The 24,178-nt window shown below is 41.6% G+C and overlaps 1 protein-coding gene across 2 annotated transcripts in view; it reads right to left on the bottom strand.

The window, feature by feature from the left end:
• Positions 1 to 6,837: 6,837 nt before the first annotated feature.
• Positions 6,838 to 24,178, bottom strand: part of NECTIN3 (nectin cell adhesion molecule 3) — a 118,120-nt gene continuing 100,779 nt past the window's right edge. The window contains exons 7-8 of one of the 2 annotated variants that reach the window (XM_075195561.1): positions 12,229 to 12,313; positions 6,838 to 7,010 (exon numbers count right to left, since the gene is read on the bottom strand). In XM_075195561.1, coding sequence (XP_075051662.1) covers positions 6,846 to 7,010; positions 12,229 to 12,313 — 250 coding nt within the window. In that variant the 3' untranslated portion in view covers positions 6,838 to 6,845. The remainder of the gene's footprint in view (positions 7,011 to 12,228; positions 12,314 to 24,178) is intronic. The other variant, XM_075195562.1, reaches the window with a different exon arrangement.

Raw genomic sequence — 24,178 nt, forward strand, 5'->3', positions numbered from 1 at the left:
GCAAAGAAGCAATATCCAAAATCCAGGCAAAAGGTCAGGGCAACGGGCAATCAGGCAAGGTCACAACGAAAAATCCATCAGAATTGTCAGGAAACAAGCAGGTTGGTCACACAGGCAGCAGACGCTATAACTGGCAGGGAGGCTAAGCCTTAAATACATAAAAGGGCTAATCAGAAAACAGAGAGGCAGAGGAGGGAGGATTATCCCCAGCAGGATAATAATTATCAATAATTGTGCACATGTCTCCAGCTGCCCAGGCCACGGCAGTGAATTACAGAGTGTCCCGGCTGTTGCCATAGTGTCAGCGTGGTCGCCAAACCGGAAGGGACGTCCCAGGACAGAAGTAAGTCACGGAGGCTCGTGACAGGGAGATCTGGGAGGAAAGTCATGTGAATGGGGGTAAGATGGGGCATGGTGATGCCATTGTGTCACCGTAGCCCGCTCCCTGGTAGGAGATGTATTTCACCTCCGGGAGGATGCCTACTCTTCTGGGAGTGTGGGAGGACTATCCGAAATTTGGGAGCCTCCCAGAAATTCTGGGAGAGTAGGCAAGTGTGGTGTAAACCTTTGTTGATAACTCCTTCCCATCTATCCAAATCAAAATACATGAAACTATTAAAACCCTCCATACACATTACTGAAGTATTTGGAGCTAATACCATGTAGGCCGCACACTTCTTCACACTTCTTAAGGGTTTCATTATCGTATATAAATAGCCAAAGTTATGAGAGGGAGATATATCTTCCATATCGATCAGTTTGAATCTGCTCAAGGTCTAAATGTGCTTTTTTATTTAAAACTGAGACAACTCTGGAATTTGATGAGTGCATAGCATAATGTTACCAGCCCACCCAGTGCCAAGAACTTGCTGCCTACAAGATGTGTTTCCACCAGGCATGCTATATCAGAATTATAATTCTTCATTTGTCCCATAACAAGTGTTCTTTTAATTTTATTGTTCAAACAAACCTTTTATATACCAAGTGATCTGACGGGGACGCACTGTGGCAGATCTATTTGAAGCCATCATATTTTAGACTAAAGCTGGGTGCACGCTACAGAAAATTGCTGCAGATGTGATTTCTGTAACGATTTTACCAACGACTGAAATATAACTTAAGATCTGTGCTCTTCATCTGTCAAAAATATCTGCTGAAAAGATCGTGACTCTGCATAATCTATAGAGATCTGTCCACACTGGCAGTGAGTAAATACACACTTCCACATTTGCCCGATATCGTTCCATCGTTGATAGTGATTTTTAGGACGTTTATAACACCAAATCAACAGATGCGGTGTGTTTTGGTACGATAAAACATGATCGTGGGAGCATACACACTAATGCGATATCAGACCTAACAGTCTTTTACTTGTGAGTGGCATGATAATTGGTTAAAAAACACATTGTGTGTACCCAGCTTTACTGACGTGGCATTAAAGAGTAAGAGCCAGATTTGAAAGGATATTATCCCAGTCTATGAGCTTTAATGCTTCTTTAAGCTCGTTAAATTTATCTTTTTTATATATATAATAAACAATTCATAGAAATCCCATTGCGATTGTGGCTGGATCACATGGAAATAACTTATTGTATAAATTTATTTCAATTAGTGGCACAGTGCGCCGCTGTATATCATTGCAGATGTACTGATTTTTGTATTGGAAATGTATTGATTTCTGAGACAGTATACCATGTTGGAGGAAATTTGTTTTTGTAAATTTTCTAAAGCAAGTCCTATGCTAATTAGACCTTTTCACCTGAGTGACCAACACATCTTCAATGCACAGGAGGGGGTTGTTAGGCTTTCATCCTTAGAGAGATAGGAAACCTATCTGAATAATGTAACAGCAAGTAATTTAGGAAATCACAGATTTATGTGAATTTTGTTAAGTTTAAATTGAGTTAAATCCAAATTTAGAGAACATTTTACATCCTGATGCTAAACATTGAATGCAATATTTCAGACTTTGAGGTACCAGGTACTCTCTGCCAACATATGTGCAGAAACAGGGTATAACGAGCTGTATTTTGTGTTCAATTGTATCATACCATCTGAACTTCTGGAGAGCACTATTACCTCTAACAAGTGTGTAACGGTCCTTGTTAGGACCCTTGAGCAATAAACATCACTGCTTGTAGATTGTGCCTGATGTCTATTGCCTGCTGTATATTGTGACCAACAGATAAGAGCTTACACTGTACTCCATTCTCCAGCTGTCCTGTGTTCAACCCAGTGTCTCTGTGTCAACTCTATGCCCGCTACCCAGCAGTCCTGATCCACAGTAAGTGATCAGGAGGTACCAGCCAACCCACAGCAAAGAGGCGCTGTAGCAGCTATACCAGTTACTCTGAAGTAAACGGTTTTAGGTGCTGTGAAGGAGCCTATTAATGGCAGCGATATTCTCCTCCAACTATTGCGCAGTTGGCATTCACAGTCTGCGAGTGTCTGGTGGCAATGTGGTAGCAGTAGGAGTGGTCAGTAACAGTTGGTTACTAACGTTGAGAAAGAAACCCAGATACACTGTGTAAAAAGAACATTCCTTCGTCCTCAGAACAGGTAGTGAAGTAAGCACATCTGGTCACAGCAATATATGAAAATAGCTGTTGTGCAAATATTTGAACAACTTTAATATAGCAAGTATGGTGTTTGTATATGGTCCCTGCGACATTATTCCATTTTGACATTGGTAACCAGCTATAGTCCACATTCAGAATGTAGTCATAGCATTACCACTTTACATTCTGTGCCTGTATGATCTGATGTCACAAGTAGTCACAGCAGCTATAAATTCCAAACATAACTTACGTCCACTTATCTCGTCTTAAGGTTGTTATATTTTTCTGTAAGAAGACAGGGGAACATTTACTCCAAAATTTTGATCATAACTGGAGAATGTGAAAGAGGCAGACGTACACTGTTGCCAAGGAATTATTTTGAAGGAAGCATAACATGCTTGTCTTAATCATACAAATGTTTACTAAGTCACTAAGTTCTTGCTAGTGACTGCTAATATATAAAGTTCTTAGATTAAAGCATGTAGTAATTACAAAGCAGGCACAGAGTAGTTACTAATTATTTCTACATTGAGAAAACAACTGAATAAATGCTTTGTGAAATATTAAACCAATAATTCAAATAACAGTATAGCACTTTGATCGTATAATTAACTTTGCCTGAATTCATCTCTGCAAACGTAAAGACTATCCTTAATTTAATGCTGCTAATTACATATTTAAGAGATGTCTGCAAGATTACTGGTTACCTAACCTGTTTTACCACATTCTTCAGCTTCTTTACAACGCATATCATCCAACAGGTAGATATTAAAAAGCATATCCTCCCACTGTAAATATTTCACAAGCAGGAGCTAAATCTTACATTCCAGCTACGTAGATTGGAGGTCGGGCTTGCAGTTTACTTTTGGTTAACTTCCTTAAAAATTTGAAATATGGAGAATTTATAGCAGAAAAAACAAATCTCTTTGCCATATTTCTCAACACAATGAGAGTCCCCATGGGGATAGAAACATATGCATCACTCCTCAGCAGCAATGTGCCTCTGGAGGGTGCCCCTAACTTGTAAGACAATTACCCTGCCCTCACCTCTGTAACACATATCTTACCTGCAACCTCTCCCCAGTAACACATTTTTCCTCCTCCCTCTGCTCTGTAGTGCATAGCTACCCTCAGTCATTTCCTGCAGCACATTTCTCCTCCCCATGTTTCTGGAATGCTGTTCACATTATTATCATAACTCTACTTACACATCCTATGGCCAGGAATAGGTGGCTCCCACCAAACTTTGATCATGTCTCACTCTGATTCGCTGCCAAACTGTCTGACCTCATTGTCACAGTTCCTAACCCCACAATCGCCTGGCAGAATAGAATAGATACAGAGTGTTTCCCGGGATGCCAGGACAAAAATATTACTGTAGTATTTCTGTCACAGCATCCCAGATACCCCTGTATATGTTCAGCTTCCTGAGGGCTGCTAGACATGACATTGTGGGCCTTAAGCAGACTGTGGGTTGTGCAGCTGTGATATAATACCAGGTGTACAAGCAGGTATTGCTTTTCTTCATTAATGGATTTATTATTTGCTTTATAGCAAAGTTAAAAATAGTGTACTTTACTAGTCCTCATTTTAAGTTTTCACAGTGTAAAAAAAATTGGATATTAATTAGTGTTACTAAGGTGTAGAGGATGAATTATTATATGGGTTGCAGTAGACAGTTTCTCTAAAATGGATTTACCTTCTTTTGCCTCTCTAGCCTATGTATTTATTTAGGAGATCTTTTAGCTTCATGGATGCCCGGAAGAGGTCATTTTGGGCTGAGGTACACAAATTACATCTAAGTTTTGATGAGCTCTATGCAAAAATATGGGTATTAAGTTCAAATATTTTTCAGTCTGCCAGGGGCAGAGTCTACTCATAATTTTCATACCCATGGTAGTATAGCTAGGTCCCCTTTCTTTACTCTTTATGGGCATCATCCGTGCCTAACCATGCTGTCTTTACTCTTAGCACCCGAGAATCTGCAGTGAACTCTGCTTTACGCAGATTTATTTGGGCTCAAGTCAGGAAGGAATTGAAAAAGACTTCAAGACCATATAAATTAGTGACTGATAAGAACAGGCGTGTGGCACCATGTTTGTCCCCTGGCGATAGGGTATGGATATCCACGCATAATCTTAGTCTTAGGATACCTGCCATAAAATATGCACCTAGATTCATAGGACCCGTTAAGATACTTCAAAATATAAATCCAGTAACTGGATTTACCTGCAGCTCTGAGGATATCCAATTCCTTTAATGTTTCCCTGTTGAAACCATTAGCCATTAACAGATATTCATCTTATCATCCTCCCCCTCCGGTAATTTTTTGGCAACAGGAGGAGTTAAGGCTAAGCAAATGTGTATTTCAGCATCTCTAGGGGTGTCTTGCAGTTTTTGGTAGATTGGAAAGGATACGGTCCCGAGGATCATTCTTTGGTTTGGGCCTCGGACATACATGCACCTAGAGCCTTGAAAATATTTCATAAGATGTATATGGGGAAACTTTTTATTGGGTGTTTGGAGTCAATCCTTAAGTGTGAGGGCACCGTCAGCAATCCAGCAGTTAGATCTCTTTCATTTTACAGCATGGCAATCACAGCTGATGCAAGTTCAGTGAGATGCAATCAGGTGGTCGCTGGCATCACAGTGGCAGAGAGTTTAACTCCCAATCAGTATTTAGACATGCTCTAAAAGTTGTTTTCTGCTTGAGTACCAGCTTTGCAGTTCTGAGCTCCTGAGCTTGTATCCTGATTACTAAATGACTTCTGATTATGGACCTGGCTTGTTCCTATTTTCACAAGACTTGGATCCTAACTTAGTACTGCGCTAACAGGTTTGGAATATTTGACTTCCACGACTATTCCCCTGCCTGCTGATTCAGTTTTATGTCACCTGCATACAATTCCACTTACATTAGTGAAGTGATAAAACAGCAGATAAGTATGAATAGCACTGGACAGATTGTGGTGTATACCTCTTAGCTACACAATTTGGATTCTATTTCTACAAAGAATAAAGAGGCAATTCAAGCACAGCAATACAGCTGATGTCATATATAAATGTATTTGTTATCAAGGTTATTTAAGTCAATTAACCTAATAACCATCTTCTGTATTTGATTCAAAAAATAAATATATTTAAAACTTAGTGCAAGAGACTTAGTGCAACATTTTAAATAGTTGTGGATAAAAAGATGATCATATATAATGAAACAAAATAAATATGAAAAAGTCATAATAAAACTAGCATATTTGTATATTAATATTAGCTTCCTGGAAAGACATTGAAGGCAAAGCCATCATGGATATTAAAGTATTAAGGGAACATATCAAAAAGTTCTCCTTTTTGTGTAGGTAGGCCAAACTGTCACCACCTCGATTGTCTTTCAGAATAGTCTCAATGCCACAAATCTTTAAAAACAAAGAGTTTAGCATTGTGTACTTCTGAGAAATCTCTGTATATTACAGGTGTTGCATTCTTGTTTTTTATGTGGCTCTGATGTTCATTGATTCGCTCTTTCAATGGCCTGATTGTTCGCCCTATATATTGCACACCACACATGCAGAAGAAGAGTTATATTACAATACATATTCCATTAATGTTAAAGATGAATGAGGCCATTATTGTGTGAAATGAAATTGGTGCACTCATGTACCCCATAGGTACATATTTTACACCTTCCACATGTGGACAATTTGTTAGAACCACATTCAGAAGTTTACTATTAAGATTTGGAGCTCAGGTATAAATACATTTTGTTCTTTGTGTAAGTACAGAATCTAGAGCTGGATCCATTAATAGAATGCACCAATTATTAAATAAAGGTAGAAAAATCATGATTTTTAACACCAGTGAATAACTGGCCATATACGTCTTGTGTAATCTGTTATAATAAGTTACACTTTTCATACTTTGATGATGAAATTTCAAAGGCTACAAACAAACAAGTACGTAGGTGTGTTTTGCCTTCAATTATTGTTATGCATTCCATTGTACAATATGTTAACAATGAATCATGTTCAAGAGAACACACCTTTTTTAATGTACAAGTCACTGTTTGTTTCTTTCATCGTGTTATATGCAGAAAACATACAAGGCAAAATTAATCAGCCATTCACAATCAACTCAGAGAAAAAAATATTCACAAGAAATTTTAACTGAAATCTTCAAAATTTTAATTTAGCCAGTATCAGTTAATACAAATATTCTCAAGTCACTTGTGAATAAGCTCACAATGCTAATAACCACTAATCTGTACACCAAAATTTTCTGAGAATTTAAAGATTACACATAATGTTGTCTTCCCATGAGGTGAATTTGTCTTGACCTGTGATCTTCATAAAACTCATTCCTATGATGTGCTACACTGTATGATGAACAAAGATTGCAGTCAAAATGACCTGTGTCCTGCACCTCACCTTCATCAGTGACATTGTTTTGGCTTTTCATCTAAAAGAAAAAGTTTTTTAAAAATGTTATTGATGTAACTGGAAAATATTGACAAAAAGAAAAACAACAAATATGAAACCAGAAATATTCAAACAGGGTTAACCAGTAAACTGATAAAATAACTTATATAAAGAGGTAAAAAAGGACTCCAGAATGTGATGGATATTCTGGTCCATTATAAATATATTAGTAAACAAATTGAGAATGTTCATTAAAGTTGATTCCAAATTCGTCTGCACCTTCTGGCATCTGCTGTGGGATTGCCCTCATGTGGCTACATTCTGGAGGGAAGTCATGGACTGTATAATGAAACTTGATTTGGGAATTCCATCTATTACTCTGGGAATGTGTATATTTGGTTTATGCCTACCTGAAAATATACATAAACTAATTTGACAGCTGTTGTTCACTCTATGTTAGCTAGAGTTTTTATTGTCAGGAAATGGATGGCGCCAGAATCTCCATCCTTTGGAGATTGGATGGATCTGGTCAATGATATAGTTGGCCACGAAAGATACATGTATACAAGTCGTAACAAGTTAGATAAATATGAGAAAATCTGGTATCGATAGGGGAGATCACCATTTGTTATTGAGAAACTGTGAAAACCCTGGGGGGGGGGGGAGAGATGAGGGGGCGGGGCTGGTATCCGGTTACTCAGAACATCATATGTAGATATATCTTTTGTTTTTTTACTCTCATATAGTTTATTCTTCATGACAAATAGAATTAACACTACAGAATCAATATGGTTATAAAGTTTAATTTATTCTTTATTAACTAAAATACAGTTATATCTTTGTACTGTACTATTTCTTATATGTACACTACTATACTTTATGATACCTGTATGATACCCCTGTGTGGGTGATAATATGTGACTATTACTGTTTCTCGGAAAACAAATAAAATTTGTTTGATGAAAAAAACAAAAAATAGAGATGTTTTGCAGAGAAGCAGAGAAGTTCCACTCATGATTCTTCTTTCTCTGTGTATAGTGCTGTCACACCATGTAATAAAAATAAATAATATCAAAACACAGACAGTGAGCATTCCCAAACTTTTCGACCAGCCCCAGTCCAGTATAACGGAGACCATGAGCATGGAGTCTCTGTGTTATAGTGAAAACCAGCTCCAACCTTGTAAGGGCTGGGCTGCTGACTCTATGGGGAGTGGTGCATAAACAGCATGTACCCCCTTCAAGAAGCTATCAGCTCTGAGGGGAAAAGTGTTGTGCCTCATCGCAGTCTCCCTGAGCTGCAGGGGCCAAGCTAATTAACAAAATTGATCACTACCCATTACATCAAGGGTAACTAAAGAGGAATGATCAAAGCCAGGATCTTGCTTCCACTGTCAGCCAATAACAAGCAGCCAGTGTGGGAAAACACTTGTGATTGGCTGGCAGTGAATGGGCCTGTACGTGTGCTTTTCTGTGTTATGTGCAGCTGGTTGGTGCAAAGGCGTCCCATTGAAAACAATGCCAAAGCCTCAAAAAAAGCAGAAATATCAGTATATTTTGATGGCTGCAAACACCTCTTTTCTCCACATCTAAACCAGCAACAGCCCCAAAATATTTTATTTCCATTCATTGTAATATGCTGTTCAATATCATAAAATCTCAGTTTTGTAAATGGACACAATAGGAAGCACCTAGTTTGCCTTCAGCAAAGAACATTCTAATCTGCATAGCTTAATTTTGCACCACGCAGATGATTTATATTTTGACTTGGTAAGCCATGCCCTTATCTCTCTATATAGTACAAAAATAAGTGCATGACATTACAAAATGCATTTAGTGCTCTTGATTCTCATTCTTGCTGCCACAGAAACTGCCATTAGTATGTGTGGAAATCTCCAAATTTCAAAAGATTAGCAATAATTCACTATCTGTTATATTTATCAAATGTGAGATGAAGTACTTCTAAAACAAGTATTATTTCTATATGACACCTTATGCTTCAGATACATACTATATTTTCTGTCCATATATATATCCTCCTCTGTACTCCCCTACCACCTGCACTCCCCTCAGATACCACTCTCTTATGTACTGAAGGAACCGGAGCGCACTCTGCAGCAGGTTTGATGAGCTCTGTGAGTCAGGGACAGAATAAGAAGCTAAACTTCAGTAGTTATTGTTGATATGGTGATCTCGTGGGTGAATGAGTGGCAGGGTCAGCTCTATTTTTCACAACCTTTTTCCACCACCTTTCCACAAGATGCTTTTAAGACAATATATAGTATAATATAAAACATGTTATATGATGTAAGGTTATACTTCTCCCCTGTGTCGCTCCACATTTTCTCTTGTCTCCTGTGCTAGCTAAACCCCTTATACTATAAATAGACCTTGCGCCTGTGCCAAGTTCATTGCGTATCAGAGCTTGTACAGTGTACAAGCTGTTCCTGCGTCGTCTGTCTTTTTTGTTTTAACTAAGCATGTTCCGGATTTGGATTAAAAATATCGGGCCTCTCCTGGGCTAAAGGAAAGAAAACTGCAAGCAACAAGGGGGTCTTTTTGGCCAAGAAGAACTGAAGATATTTACAAGCCGGGACTTTGGAATTACAAATTATTTAGGACTTTACATGCAATGACTTTGGAATTACAAATTATTTGGGACATGGCTCAAGCATTTTGGGATTAAAAGCTGCTGACAAAAGATGAAGAAAACAGATTGGTAAGTATTTTGGGGTTTATTATTTTTAATAAATGTATGTGGTATGAATGAGGTGTTTTGTGTATTTTTTGGGGTTTTATTATTTTTATTAAAAGTGTGTGGTTGTAAACAGGGTGTTGTGGTTTTGTACACACTCAGTCAGCCATGGGTGTCAGGGCATGTTGACACTTCTGGTTCTTCAAGTGCCAGCATGCCTTGGCTGCCATGGATATGCTGGTGCTTGTAGTTATACAGGGCAGTGTAACAGTGATGTGTTTATTAATCACGCTGCTAGGATGCAGCGTGTTGTATCTGGCGATTTTTAAAGCAAACTCAGGAGAGTTTGCTTAATCGCAGCTCCATACATTTGAGACTTGTATAGTCAGAGTGGCAAACAGTGGGGACTTTGATCTCTATCGATTTTGTAGATAGCAATTTTGACAGAAACACATCTCTGGCGATTTTACATCAAATCTCACTTTAATGCATCTGCGAGATGAAACACACGTGAGAAAATCACTGGATATTCAAAATCGGAGCTTGATTGATTTACCCCCATATCTGTACAAAGTAAAGGTGTGAGCAAATAAAGAATCTGCAGCTCCTTGGATACAAGGTATTTAGTAAAGCTCTAGGAAAAAGTTAAGTTAGATTAGAGTATAGGTTTTATAAGGGTTAGGGGCACAAGATAGATGACAATCAGCTGGTTAATGTTCAACTAGGCCAGTGTTTCAAACCGTTGGGGTGATATAGTTAAGTTGTCCGGTATTTCAGTTAGTCTGGAGTCTCGTGCAGTATAGCTCTGATCTGTTGACCTCATAATAAAATCATATTGTACCATAATCCTGGTGTCAGTCGAGATATCAAAGTACCCATATACACTATCTGCCTTACTCTCTCTAATAAGGCCCTTCTTCTAAGCCTTCATTCAGTTCTGGTCATACTATGTTTGACTCGAAATTCACTGGCAATGCCATTATTTATTTATATATATCATGGCAGGAATAGGTAGCAAATATTTTCTATTTGATGGTAATCGTGCTGCGATGGTGCAAAATGGTAAACGGTGATTCACCATCTCAGTGGATTCGAACTAGTAGAGTCCTGCTCCACAAGTGTCTAGAAAGAATTTAGAAGGCCAGGCAAAGTTGACCTACAAGTTTTGGGGAAGGCGGTTCCACCAAGTAACACTAAAAAGAACAATCTGTAGGAGCTCTTTCATCTGCTTCCACTCTCCTGCAGATCTATGCCACATCCATTAACTATTTAATTATCTTATTAATAAATATGTACAGGTAAGTGATCTATTATCTGTTATGTTTGGGCTAGGTAATCTGGATAAGGTTTTTTTTTCTGTTAGGTGGTGCACCTTGCCTAAAATCAGTTACATTAAAAATTATTCTTTTATTTTCTAAACTCTGACCCTGATACTCACCTCTTCATTACATTATTTATTAAACAGCCACAGTGACACATTGAACTCTCTGGGTTTCCACATAATCCTATACCTGTAATTATGTATTATCAATAAAATCATATAACCTATATTTTATTTTTACAACTTACATACCATGCCACCAAACATAAAATACAGCTGTGAAATACAAATTTCAGCAACCTTGGTGTAACAACCCCATAAGTGTAATTGAGTGAATGTCGTGCCCCTTTTGTGTGAGAGATTTGTCTGGCCCCTTTAAAGGCCTTTTTAAGAGTGTTACCCAGAACCCAAGTATTTAACCAAGAAGGAGGCTCCAAAACCCCCAAAAAGATTGGTGATGCTGTGGAGAGTCAGGAGTATACAGTCAGGGCACAATTCTGCTAACCTGTACTGCATGTGAGTTAAGAGGTGTCAGTGTTGGTGCTCGCTCAGAGAGGCAACAATGGCAGGATTGAGACTACATTTGATAGTACCCCAAGTATGACCAGAGAACAGAGGGAAGGGAAGCAGGTACCTGGATGCTTGTAAGTGACCACAACTGTGTAGAGGCAGAGAAGTAGGAAAGAAAGGGTCACAATTCCATAATGGCTCTTATGCCAAGTGATTACATACCAACAGGTTACTAAGTGCTAGACTGTGTAGACTAAAATTGTGAGATGTAAATAAATGACTAAATAAGCTACCAAATGTATTTAATCAATTTGGTACCTGTTCACTTTATCACTGGTAACTGTACACTACTACACTTGCTGCATCTGCTTCACACCTGTATATGCAGGGACATCTATTTGCTAATATGTAAGCTACAATAGCCTGAGGTGAGAGAGATTGGGCAACATCATGTTGTTGACTCAAGGTCATGTCAAGGTAAGAATTGAGGATAACATACCACCACAACAGCAAATAGGAGTTACATTAGCGATGAAAAATTACGTTACAAACACAATTTATTCTATGTCATTAACAAAGCATTCATAAGTAACAATATTATCAAGTCATAAGTCTTTTACAGCAATATTTCTATTTATATTAAAGTTACTAACATCGACAATCTCTAGAAAAATACAGAAGAGCCAAAAGCATGATTGCATATTATTTCTATGGAACAGACTTTGTAGCCTACCTTGTAAAGATATTCTCTACCAACAACAGAAATTGAATGATCTTCAAATGTAGGACAGGCTTTATGTGTAGGTGGCAACTCAATTCTGTTAAAAAGTAAAGAAGTAAAATATTGTATTATGGGCAATTTTAATTATACTTAAATCATTTGAAGGTACAATATAGTTGAGATGTGTTTGTTTAATTATGCTTTTTTACTTGATTGTCTATGTAAAAGTAAAATCTGTAAAAATACAATACAATATATTTATTCTGCCATGTTCTAGAATATGGTATAAATATTATTCAATTAATCTGTTAATTGTAGAATATATAATTATAAAGCTACAACTACATAAATAGAGACCAGGCTAAAGCTCCAAAAATGTTATGTTTCCCTTTACCACTCCAAATTGTTGGAGGGAATGCAGCCAGAAAGGCACGTTTTACCACATTTGGTGGATCTTCCCAAAAATCTCAGTCTACCTGGCCTCTCTCCTGCTATGTCCTGTCACAAGACACAAACTTGCCTCGCATATCCTGGTGGCAATGCGTCACCGCAAAGTTATGGAAACAGCAAAATTTCCCCTCAATTTCTTATCTTAAATCCTACATTTAAAAATCCTACATTAAATCCACATAAATCACATACCACCTACATGACAAAGAGAACAGATTTACTCAGGTCTGGGCCCTGTGGCTATTCCCACAAAGCCAATCAGCCCATCCTCTCACACCAATGTAAACAGTTTCATTACCTTCATGTTCCCACGGTACCAATATTCGGCAAGTCCCTCTCAACTGGATAAATACTGGCTTTAAATCATATGAACCGCTACTTCATACTATCATTTACATCTTTAGGCATTTAGGTGATGACCTAAATCAAAACCCATTATCAGGTTCTAACTAGAGATGGGCGGGCTCGGTTTCCAGAGAAGAGCTGCGTTTGTAATTTTGTCAATGCTCAAATACAAATATACAAGTCCTTGCAGGCTTTCTTTCTGAATTTGCACCAATAAGTGTAGGGTGTTTTATACACCTAAGGAGAAGAGCTGCGTTGGTAATTTTGTTATTGCTGAAATACAAATATACTTGCAGGCTTTTCTTCTGAATTTGCACCAATAAGTGTACGGTGTTATCAAAATGGATTCACAGCAGTACACAGAAGAGCAGGAGCACCAAGTAGCTGCTGCCACCAGTCATGATTATAGTAATCCCTGTACATCATCTGGTAAAGCCTATGTAACAGTACATAGTGTTTTTAAGTCCGGCAAACAAAAATGTAAAAAAACACCTTTTACCTTGGTCAAGAAAAAAACATCTGTAATCAAGGCATAGCTAAGTGCAGAAAAAAATAAAATTGCCAACATGCCATTCTACACACACAGTGGCAAAGAAAGAATCAGGCCTTCGCCTTTCTCTATGAGTGCTAGTTCTGCAACTGTCAGTGGGGCATCTTCCTGTAAGGTCAGTCATGATGATGCAAGACCTTGTCATTCTGACTCAGTGGCGGATCCAGGGGGGGGGGGGGGCGATCGCCCCCCCTAGCAGGGGCTTGCTGCCGGCGGCTGCACACTGTTCAGGTCCGTTCAACAGTGACAGTGTGCTGCCCGGCTGCTCCGATTGTGTTTTAAACACAATCAGAGCAGCGGGGCAGCACACTGTCACTGCTGTGTGGACCTGCACATAGTGTGCAGCCGCCGGCTGCCTTAGAAATTAGAAAGGGGGCGGGGCCTAAATCGACCCCCCTAAAATCGCCCGGGGTAGAGCAAAAGTCTGGATCCGCCCCTGTTCTGACTCCAAAAGTGTGTTATATAGGCAACACAAAAAGGAGAGCTGCGTTGCTAATTCTCAATGCTGAAATGCAAATACTAGTCCTTGCAGGCTTTTCTTCTGAATTTGCAGTCACTCTAATCTAGCCGGAAACAACAGTCCTACCCCGGGGTGTATGGAGTGAGAACTATTGCCTCTGATGAAACGGCAGCTACGTGCCGAGAAACGCGTCAGGCAGACCATTCAGTGTACACTGAACATCCGGAGATTTGAAAACTTCTCACTCCATACACCCTGGGGTAGGACTGTTGTTTCCGGCTCGATTAGAGTGACTACAGGCTCAAATCTATGCTGTGAGCGGAGGATACCGAATCTAACACACAGGTCTGAAACCTTTTTGCCTCTTTTGAACATTCAATTGTTTTAAGTCAGCCAGGACTCTTGCGCTTACCTACGAGAATTCATATCCAAAAGCGGAGGAAACTGAGCCCGCTTTCAGGTTGTTAACACATGCTTGTATACAACAACACAATAATCCATGCCGGCTGAGACTTTTTACACTCCCATATGAAACTTCAAGTAGAGTGATTATACGCATACAGCTGTGATAAACAACTCGGAAGTCAGATAGATGTTGTCAGCATTGTTCACTCACCTCACACGGTTTCTTGGAACCAAGGTGGACTATACATTGTGATACACCTAGAGTGAAGGACATCAAGCCCATCTATAGGCTGGGACCACATGCTCGATTCATTGAAATACAGTGCTTTATGCCGGCTTAGACTTTCCGATTTCTATATGATAATTTGAATATAGCGACTATACACATATATCGATGTGAATCAATCTATAAGCCAGTCTGTTGCTATTATTATTTACCCCATGTGGTTCTTCCAAACTTGGATGGACCCCACACTGCGGTATTATTTTTTATATTAAGTGATATTGTGATTTCACCAAGTCATTTAATTTGACCTGTTGCACAGCCTCCTTTTATTAGTACATAATATCAGTGTACGCTGAAGTATTTATAATTATCTGTATTGAAACCTGAAACCACCTTAGGTTGATAAGAAGGGACCCTATCATGGGCGAGCGGTAAGAAAGGGCTCCAAGTTCTGACACTCGTGCAGATGCTATGGCCAAGAGAAACACCTTCCACGTGAGGAACCTGAACTCGACCATGCTCAATAGTTGAAAGGGTGTGCTCTGAAGCATAGTTAGTGCCAAGTTCAGGTCCCAGGGAGCTGTGGGCGGAACATAAGGAGGCTGGATATGCAAGACCCCCTGAGGAATTCCTTCAACTCGCAATTTTCTTCTGAAAATAGACAGTGAGGGCCGATACATGGACTCTCAGAGAGCTAAGCCTAAGACCCGTAGACACACAATCTTGAAGAAAGGTCAAGAGCCTACAAAGTAAAAAAGCCCTCATGTGGAAAGAGCAACGCTTGCACCACCTGAAGTAGATACACCACACTCTGTGATTAATGCGGGCAGAAGCCATCTTCCCAGCTGGCAGCATAGTGTCCACTACTCTGGTGGATAAACCATTTGCCCACCAAAGACTGACTTCAATAGCCACGCTATTAAAGCCAGCCGATGAAGGTCCTGGAACCGAAACGGGCCCTGTAGTAGCAGGTCGTCGCAAAGTGGTAGACGCTGCCCTTGCTCACTTGCCAGTCGCAAAATGTCTGTGAACGAGGTCCGACGTGGCCAATATGGAGCCACCAGGATCACAGTTAGTCCTCCTTGTTTCACTCGTCTGAGTTCTCGGGCCAGCATTGGAATGGGAGGAACACATATCCCACCTGGAACTCCCAGCGCATGGCCATTACGTCCACTGCTACCGCCTGTTTGTTGTTGTTACCGCCAGAGGATCCCTGGTTCTCGAGCAGAACTTGTTCACTTGCCTGTTGTGACAAGAAGCCATCAGGTCGATGTCGGGCAGTCCCCACCTCCGGGCCAACAACTGAAAAACCTCTGGATGGAGGGATCACTCACCAGGCAGCATCTCGTGTATGCTGAGGTAGTCCGCCTCCCTCGAAACGAACACTGCTGATATGGTCGGAGCAAACTTTCCAGCCAAGCCAGAATCTGAGCTGCCACTTGCATGCCTCCCTCGTGATTTACATATGCCACGTCTATGGCATTGTCGGACAGGAGTTGTACCAGTGTACCCTGCAAAACTTGCTGTGCCCACTGAAGAGCTAGCAACATAAAGTTAAATTCCTAGACATTTGTCAGAAGCGAGGTTTCCTGACGCGACCAGGTCCCCTGAAGATGTAAGTGTAACACCACAGCATCCAAACCTAGGAGGCCTGCATCTGTTGTGACAATGGTCCAACACCATGTGGCAAAGGAACTGCCCATGGACAGAAGATCCTTCATCAGCTGCCAGCGAAGAGACAGACGGGATTCCTGAGACAACTGGATCAACTGGGAATAGTGGAGCCCGTCTATTTCTTCAACAGGTCAACTAAAATGTTCGTGAATGGAATATCCTGAAGTGAAGTGTCTCAAACGTGCAGAAAATCTGGGCAAGAAGCTTCATGCATACTGTTACGAGTCGCGGCAGTGCCTAGTGACCGCGACTCACTGCTCAGCCTCGTCCCAGCCGTCTCCATGACGATCGGGATGTCAATTCCGGTATTCGCTCCGGACGTTGCTAAAGCAACGGTTGGGCCGCTGTCCTTTCTAACACCGCGCCCCGACATTAGGAGCAGCCGGGCGCGTGCGCATCTAATTAATTTATCATCATCTGGGGCATATAACTCACCTGCTGGGCTACTCCGCTTCCATTGGTCAGTCTGTGTGTATATAAGGCATGGAGGGCTCAGCCTCCCTACCGGTTATAGCATAGATAATGTCTGTTGCTGACCTGCTCCTGTTCTGATTCCTGTAGATAGTCTGCCCCTCTGTTATTGGATGTCCCGTTGTGACCCCTGGCCTGTTTCTGGATTCTGCTTACGTTCTGGTGACCCCGACCTTTTGGATTGTTATTTAGACATCCCTGCTAGCTGCCAGCCCTGGCCTGTTCCTTTACTCCTGTAATTGATTTGGACCCCTGACCTCAGCTTATGTCTGACCACCTGTTATCATCTGGATTTCTCCTCGTGCCTTTCCGCTGCGGTATTGTTAATAAACTTGCACTACATCAGAGTTAAGACCTGGGGCATCCAAGTACCTGTGAGCGCGTCAAGCTCTACGGGAAAGGCAGCTGCTATAGGCGAAGATCTATGCCACTAGTTCTGAAAGTTTATTACAAGACCTGTCAGCCTAACATTATAACTGGCCAGTGAAGAGAGGAAGAAGTCACTTTCATGGATGAAAGGACAAATCCTTCTCCAGCTCAAGTTTTGGCGGGCCAAATCAAAACTTTATCCCAGATGGTCCAAGGTCTGTTGCATCAATTGTCTGCACAAGAAGAAGCTGCTAGAGCATTACAAGCCCAGCAAGCTCCCCTGGCTCCTACTGTGGAACTCAAATTGAATCTTCCAGATCGGTTCTCTGGAGATAGAACCTTATTTTGCAACTTTAAGGAGAGTTGTAAACTTTATTTTCGCCTTACACCTCGTTCATCTGGATCGGAGCTTCAAAGGGTTGGCATCATTATATCCCTTCTAGAAGGTGATCCCCAGTCCTGGGCATTTAGTCTTGCTCTCGCTAGTCCTCCATTACAGTCCATTGATGTATTCTTTAATGCCTTGGGTCTGCTCTATGATGACCCGAACAGAGTCGCCTCAGCTGAATCTCATCTCAGGGGCCTGAAGCAGGGCCGTCGCACCACTGAGGAATATTGTGCGGAGTTCAGGCGCTGGTCCACCGACAGTGAGTGGAATGACCCTGCACTTCAGAGCCAGTTCCACTTGGGCCTTTCCGCACAAATAAAAGACTCTCTGGTGCAATATCCAATACCAACCTCACTGGAGAATCTGATGCAATTGGTCATCAAAATTGACCGCAGATTTAAAGAAAGAAAAGCTGAGAAGGATACAACTGTTTCCTCATGCTCGCTTCTGACTCCTTCTGCTGCACCATTTTAAACCGCTGCGCCCATGCAGCTAGCCTCACATCGGAAGAAAAAACACGGAGACGTACCTTAAGCCTTTGTCTATATTGTGGCAATAGGGGCCATCTCCTCCGAAGCTGTCCCAACAAGTCAGACAAGTCGGGAAAAGAACAGGCCTAAAGAACGTGGAAGAGGTTCATCTAGGTCTGCAGATAATATCTTCCAAGAATGCACTCCTGGTTCCTGCGGTGATTTCCTTTGGTGCACAATCTACTTCTGTCTCTGCCTTCCTAGACAGTGGTGCTGCGGGGAATTTTCTGGATCTTGACTTCGCCTGTTCCTTGAGGATTCCTGCCATTAAGCTTAAGTCGCCCATCAGAGTCTGTGGCCTGGATGGTGGTCCTCTACTGGGCGGAAAGATATGTTCACAGACACCTCTGTTGCAGCTCACCTTGGGGGCGCTACATTCTGAGACCTTGTCGTTCATTCTTATTAATTGTCCTTCTGTTCCTGTAAGCCTGGGACATCCCTGGCTGTAGCTCCACAGTCCAGTTATCGATTGGAGCAAAGGGGACATCATACACTGGAGTCCTTCTTGCTCCTCATCTTGCTTATCTTTGCCCGTCCGGTTGCTCCAGGTCCCGCTAGATCAGCTGCCTCTACCCTACCATGTATTTCGGGATGTATTCTCCAAACAGGCAGCTGACACATTACCTCCACATCGCGATTATGATTGCGCAATTGACCTAGTTCCGGGCTCTAAGCTCGCTAAAGGAAGACTACACTCTCTCGCGGTACCGGAAACGCAAGTCATGGAGGATTATATTAAGTAGAATCTTAAAAAGGGCTTTATTAGGCCTTCTATGTCCCTTATAGGAGCTGGGTTCTTCTTTGTCTCCAAGAAAGACGGGGACTCTTTGACCCTGCATAGACTTCCGCAGGTTGAATAAAATCCCCATTAAAAATACTTACCCACTTCCACTCATTTCAGTCCTCTTCGATCAGCTCAGAGGTGCTTCAGTGTTTACCAAGATCGATTTACGTGGAGCATATAACCTTATACGTATCAGAGATGGGGACGTATGGAAGACCGCATTCAACACCCACTCAGGTCACTATGAGTATTTGGTCATGCCTTTTGGTTCATGTAACGCACCTTCTGTCTTTCAGGACCTAATCAATGATGTTCTTAGAGAATTCTTAGGCCGCTTTGTTGTGGTATACCTGGATGACATCCTGATTTTTTCTCCATCCATGGACCAGCACCGCCTTCATGTGAAACAGGTCCTCCTTAAACTTCGGCAGCATCAACCGTTCGCCAAGTTAGAGAAGTGTGAATTTGAGGTCCAGAAGGTCTCATTTCTCGGATATATTATCTCCCCAGATGGGTTCTTAATGGATCCTAGCAAAGTTCAAGCAATCTTAGAATGGGTGCACCCAACTAATATGAAGGCCATTCAAAGATTTCTGGGTTTCGCCAATTATTACCGGAGATTCATTCATTCCTTCTCAGACCTTGTAGCTCCTCTTACTGCTTTAACCCGTAAAGATGCTGATGCCGTCAACTGGACCTCTGATGCTATAGCCTCTTTTGAAGCCCTGAAGTCAGCTTTTGTCTCTGCTCCAGTCTTAAGACACCCTAATCCCGAATTACCTTTTGTCATCGAAGTGGATACCTCCGATATAGGTGCAGGTGCAGTTTTGTCCCAGAAGGATCCTCTGGACCACAAATTACACCCATATGCCTACTTTTCACGGAAATTCTAATCAACTGAGAGAAATTATGACGTGGGCAATTGTGAACTCATAGCTATAAAATGGGCATTTGAAGAATGGCGACACTGGCTGGAAGGAGCTTTCAATTTTACCTCTGTGCATACGGATCACAAAAATCTGTTGTTTATTGAATCCGCCAAACACCTAAATTCCAGACAAGCATGCTGGGCATTGATTTTCACCTGCTTCAAGTTTGTTATTTCCTACAGACCTGGCTCCAAGAATATTAAAGCGGTCGCACTTTCCTGAAGTTTTATTTCCTCTCATGTTCCACCCACTGTTCCGCTCCCTATTATTCCTCCCTCTTCTATCCATACAAGGTTGACCCCGGATCTAGGGGCTGCTCTCCACGAGTTTAAAAGAATTGCTCCTCCAAAGACTCCTTTGGACAAGTTGTCTGTATCAGTCCATCTCAGGAACACCGTATTGTCTGAAACCCATGAAAATAAAATTGCTGGACATCCAGACATTTTTAAGACCGCTGAAGTCTTCTTGTGTACAATATGGTTGCCCTCCTTGTCCTCTAATGTTAGAGATTTCATTCTCTCTTGTAAGGATTGCGCCAGAAACAAGTCTGCCAGAAGCTATCCGTCGGGTCAACTTATGCCTTTGTCTGCTCCATTGGTCACACATTTCAATGGACTTCATAGTGGATTTACCCTGGTCATCCGGTCACAGTACAATTTGGGTGGTGGTGGTAGATCGATTTAGCAAAATGGCCCACTTCATTCCTTTGGCAGGGCTACCGAATGCTCAAACTCTGGTATCATTGTTCATCCGCCATATCTTCCGTCTCCATGGTTTGCCTGAAGATATTGTCTGTGACGGTGGTTCTCAATTCATTGCTCAATTTTGGAGATCTTTCTGCACACACCTTGGCATCAACATCAGTCTATCATCTGCCTATCATCCACAGGGAAACGGACAGACAGAAAGAGTTAAACAGTCTCTAGAACAATTTCTTCGATTATACGTCTCCAAATTTCATAACAACTGGTCTTTTTTACTTCCATGAGCCGAATTCGCCTATAATAACTTCTGTCATTCTTCCACCCGCATAACACCATGGCTTCCATCCCAGGGCTAATTTACTTTCCTCAATCAATTCTTCTGGTCTTCCAGTTATATGTTCAACAGTTTCAGAATTATTTGGAAGAAGGTCCATGCTGCCTTGCTCCAGGCCTCCTTTCGATCAAATTTTTTTGCGGATCGTCATTGCAGGAACCGTTCTCTTAAAGTAGGAGACAAAGACTGGCTTTCCACCTGGAATATTAGGCTTAAACAGCCGTGCAAAACATTGGGACCTAGGTTCATTGGACCATTTCCTGTAGTTAAAAAGGTTAATTCTGTTGCCTTCCATCTTCGTTGAGAATCCCTAATACGTTCCATTGTTCTCTCTTGAAACCTGTTGTTTCAACTACTAAGTTTAAAACTCATGAACCATCTAAACCTCGACCATTCAATGTGCATGGTTCTAACGAATTTATTGTGGAGAAGATTCTCGATTCCAAGATAGTCCAAAGAAAAACCCATTTTTTAGTACATTGGAAGGGCTGCGGCCAAGAAGAACGCTCTTTGGTCCCTCAGAGGCGCCTGTACGCTGACAAATTCCTCAAAGAATTCTTTAAACAATTCCCTAGAAAACCTGGATGTCGGGGATCCTTGACCCCTCCTCAAGGATGGAGTGCTATATATTGGTCCCTTTCGCATTTCTCATATTATTAGTGCGGTTACCTATAAGCTCCATCTACCTCCTTCACTCCGTGTGCATAATTAATTTCATATTTTCTTATTAAAACCATTGGTTCTTAACAAATTCTCCAAACTTCAGCCCCCGCCTCCTCCTATCAAGATGGCCTTGGGCGACGAATATGAGATTGAATGCATCTTGAAATCCCGATCCATTCATGGTAAGACTCAGTTTCTCATCCACTGGAAGGGTTATGGCCCTGAAGAAAGGTCCTGGGTGGATAAGAAAGACCTACATGCCCCCCTCTGCTGTCAAAGTTTTTGAAAAATCAGATTTCCAACGCTTACACCTTCTCGGCAGCCGTGCCCCGTTGCCTAGCAGCGGAACGCTCCTTGTTCCTTGCACGCAATGCGTGCGCTTGCTCTGTTCAGTCGCGTCCTGTTGCTAGGCAGTGGGACGCTATCTCCGATCACCTGTCGTCGGTCTGCATGTCTGACCGCCAAATCTCCATCACCCAATCTGGATGCACCTTATGGTTTATAGAGCACCATCTGACACATGTTGGGTGCCAGAGTATTGGTTCGCTCCAGCGCTTCCTGAACTTCTGATCCAGTGTTCTTCGGTTCTGTCCAGCTTCCTGTTACTATTCTCCTGTGTTTCATTTTGGTACCTCGCTGCCCGGCTGGTTTGACTATTTGGCTTGACCTGACTTCTCTCTGGAACCTCCCTGTGTATGGCACTGCTCGTTTGGCTTTGACCTGGACTGCCTGATTATGCCTGTCTACTACTGTTGCTACAGCGGTGACTGTCTTGGAGAACCGCGACCTGCATACTCTCTTCAGCTAAACTCCCTTGCGGTGGTCCCTGGTGAATACCAGGGATATGTTAGACTCCGCGCCTCCCTGTTCAGTTGCGCTAATACCGGTTAGCGGGCATCTCTGAAATTTCGCAACAGTTCTGAAGAGAGCGCACTTTGGTGTCCAGAAGAATAATCTTTTGCAACCTGGTAATTAGTTGTTATTTTTGAAGATTTATTATCCACTCATGTTATTCCAAAACACAAATGGTAAGAGAGAGATGTTGTCTTAGTAGCTGGTCCGAATCTGCCTTGATCAGCAGATCATCCAGGTGAGAAAATATGCTGACCCCCTTGAAGCGCAGCAGTGCAGCCATTATCACCATGATCTTGGTGAACATCCTTGGAGCCGTGGAGAGGCTAAAGGGAAGAGCCCGGAACTGATAATGGGAGTCCTCCGCCGTGAACCAGAGCAGGGATTGGTGGCCTTCCCAAATGGGAACATGTAGATAGACATCCCGAATGTCAATGGTTGCCAGGAACTCCAGTGGTTCCAATCCGTTGATCACTAATCTGATAGATTCCATGAGGAATTTGTCCACCCAAAGGTGTAGATTTAGAGCCTTGAGTTTCAGAATTGTATGAAAGAGATAGGAATAGAACCCCTTGCCTCTCTGTCCCTCTTGGACCTGACGTATGACACTGTTCTCTGTGGGTTCCCACGTCATAGCCCACACATACCGTCTCCAGGTCTATGCTAAAATCACATAATTTTGCTCTTTTTTTGTTCCTACATTATTAGTAACCTCAATAACACTAATATCAAGTCATTTTCCATCAATTTTGACCACCTCACAGGTCACAATATTATTTTAATATACTTTCGGATAAATACTGCAGCTACCTGTCTTGATGCTAAGTGACAGAGCAATGACTTAAACACACGGCAGTTCCTAGCACATCTGGACACATTGGCATACAGCAGTGGCAGAAAAGAAAAGTGGTGCAAGATGGAATTGTCCTTGGGAATTATGTTGGATCATGCACACTTTAACAAACCAAGCACTTCAGCCACAAAAGTGCCACTCCTTGTGGTTGAAGTGCTTGGTTTGTTTGGGCCCCCACAAAAAAAGCTAACAATAGGCTTAAGGCACCTAAGGTAACAGTTCTGTTAATGAACTCTACTGTGACAAGATGTTGTTGTCATCATCCTCACACATTATTAATTCATCACCACTGGAATCCACCATTACAGACGTCCAATTCCAAAGTGGCATTCGCAATTTGTGTATCACAGGCTATACTCGGGCTGTTCAGGCACACATCTGCAGAAATGCAGAAAGGGGCCTTCTTTATGGAATGGTAATGATTACACATAGCACTCGTGGATAGACTCTCCTCAGGGATTTGTGTCATTTCTGAATCTGAACATACATTTTTCTCTAATGCCTTACTGTTTTCTTCCAGCTCGGCTTTTACACGTAAAAGTATTTGGACACCACCTTTGGAGTCAGAATGACAAGGTCTTGCTTGACTGACCTTACAAGAAGATGCCTCACTGACATTTGCAGAACTCGCACTCATAGAGAAAGGCGAAGGCCTCATTATTTCCTTGCCACTGTGTTTGTAGAATGGCATGTTGCCAATTTTATTTTTTTCTGCAGATAACTTTGCCTGGATTACAGGTCTTTTTTTCTTGACCAAGGTAAAAGGTGTTTTTTTACATTTTTGTTTCCCTGACATAAAAACACTATGCACTTTTACATAGGCTTTACCAGATGACATAGAGGGATTACGATCATCATGACTGGTGGAAGCAGCTGCTTGGTGCTCCTACTCTTCTGTGTACTGCTGTGAATCCATTTTGATAACACCGTACACTTTGCTTGTAAATTTAGAAGAAAAGCCTGCCAGGCCTAGTA

This window comes from Mixophyes fleayi, chromosome 2, assembly GCF_038048845.1.
Source record: "Mixophyes fleayi isolate aMixFle1 chromosome 2, aMixFle1.hap1, whole genome shotgun sequence".
Lineage (NCBI taxonomy): Eukaryota > Metazoa > Chordata > Amphibia > Anura > Limnodynastidae > Mixophyes > Mixophyes fleayi.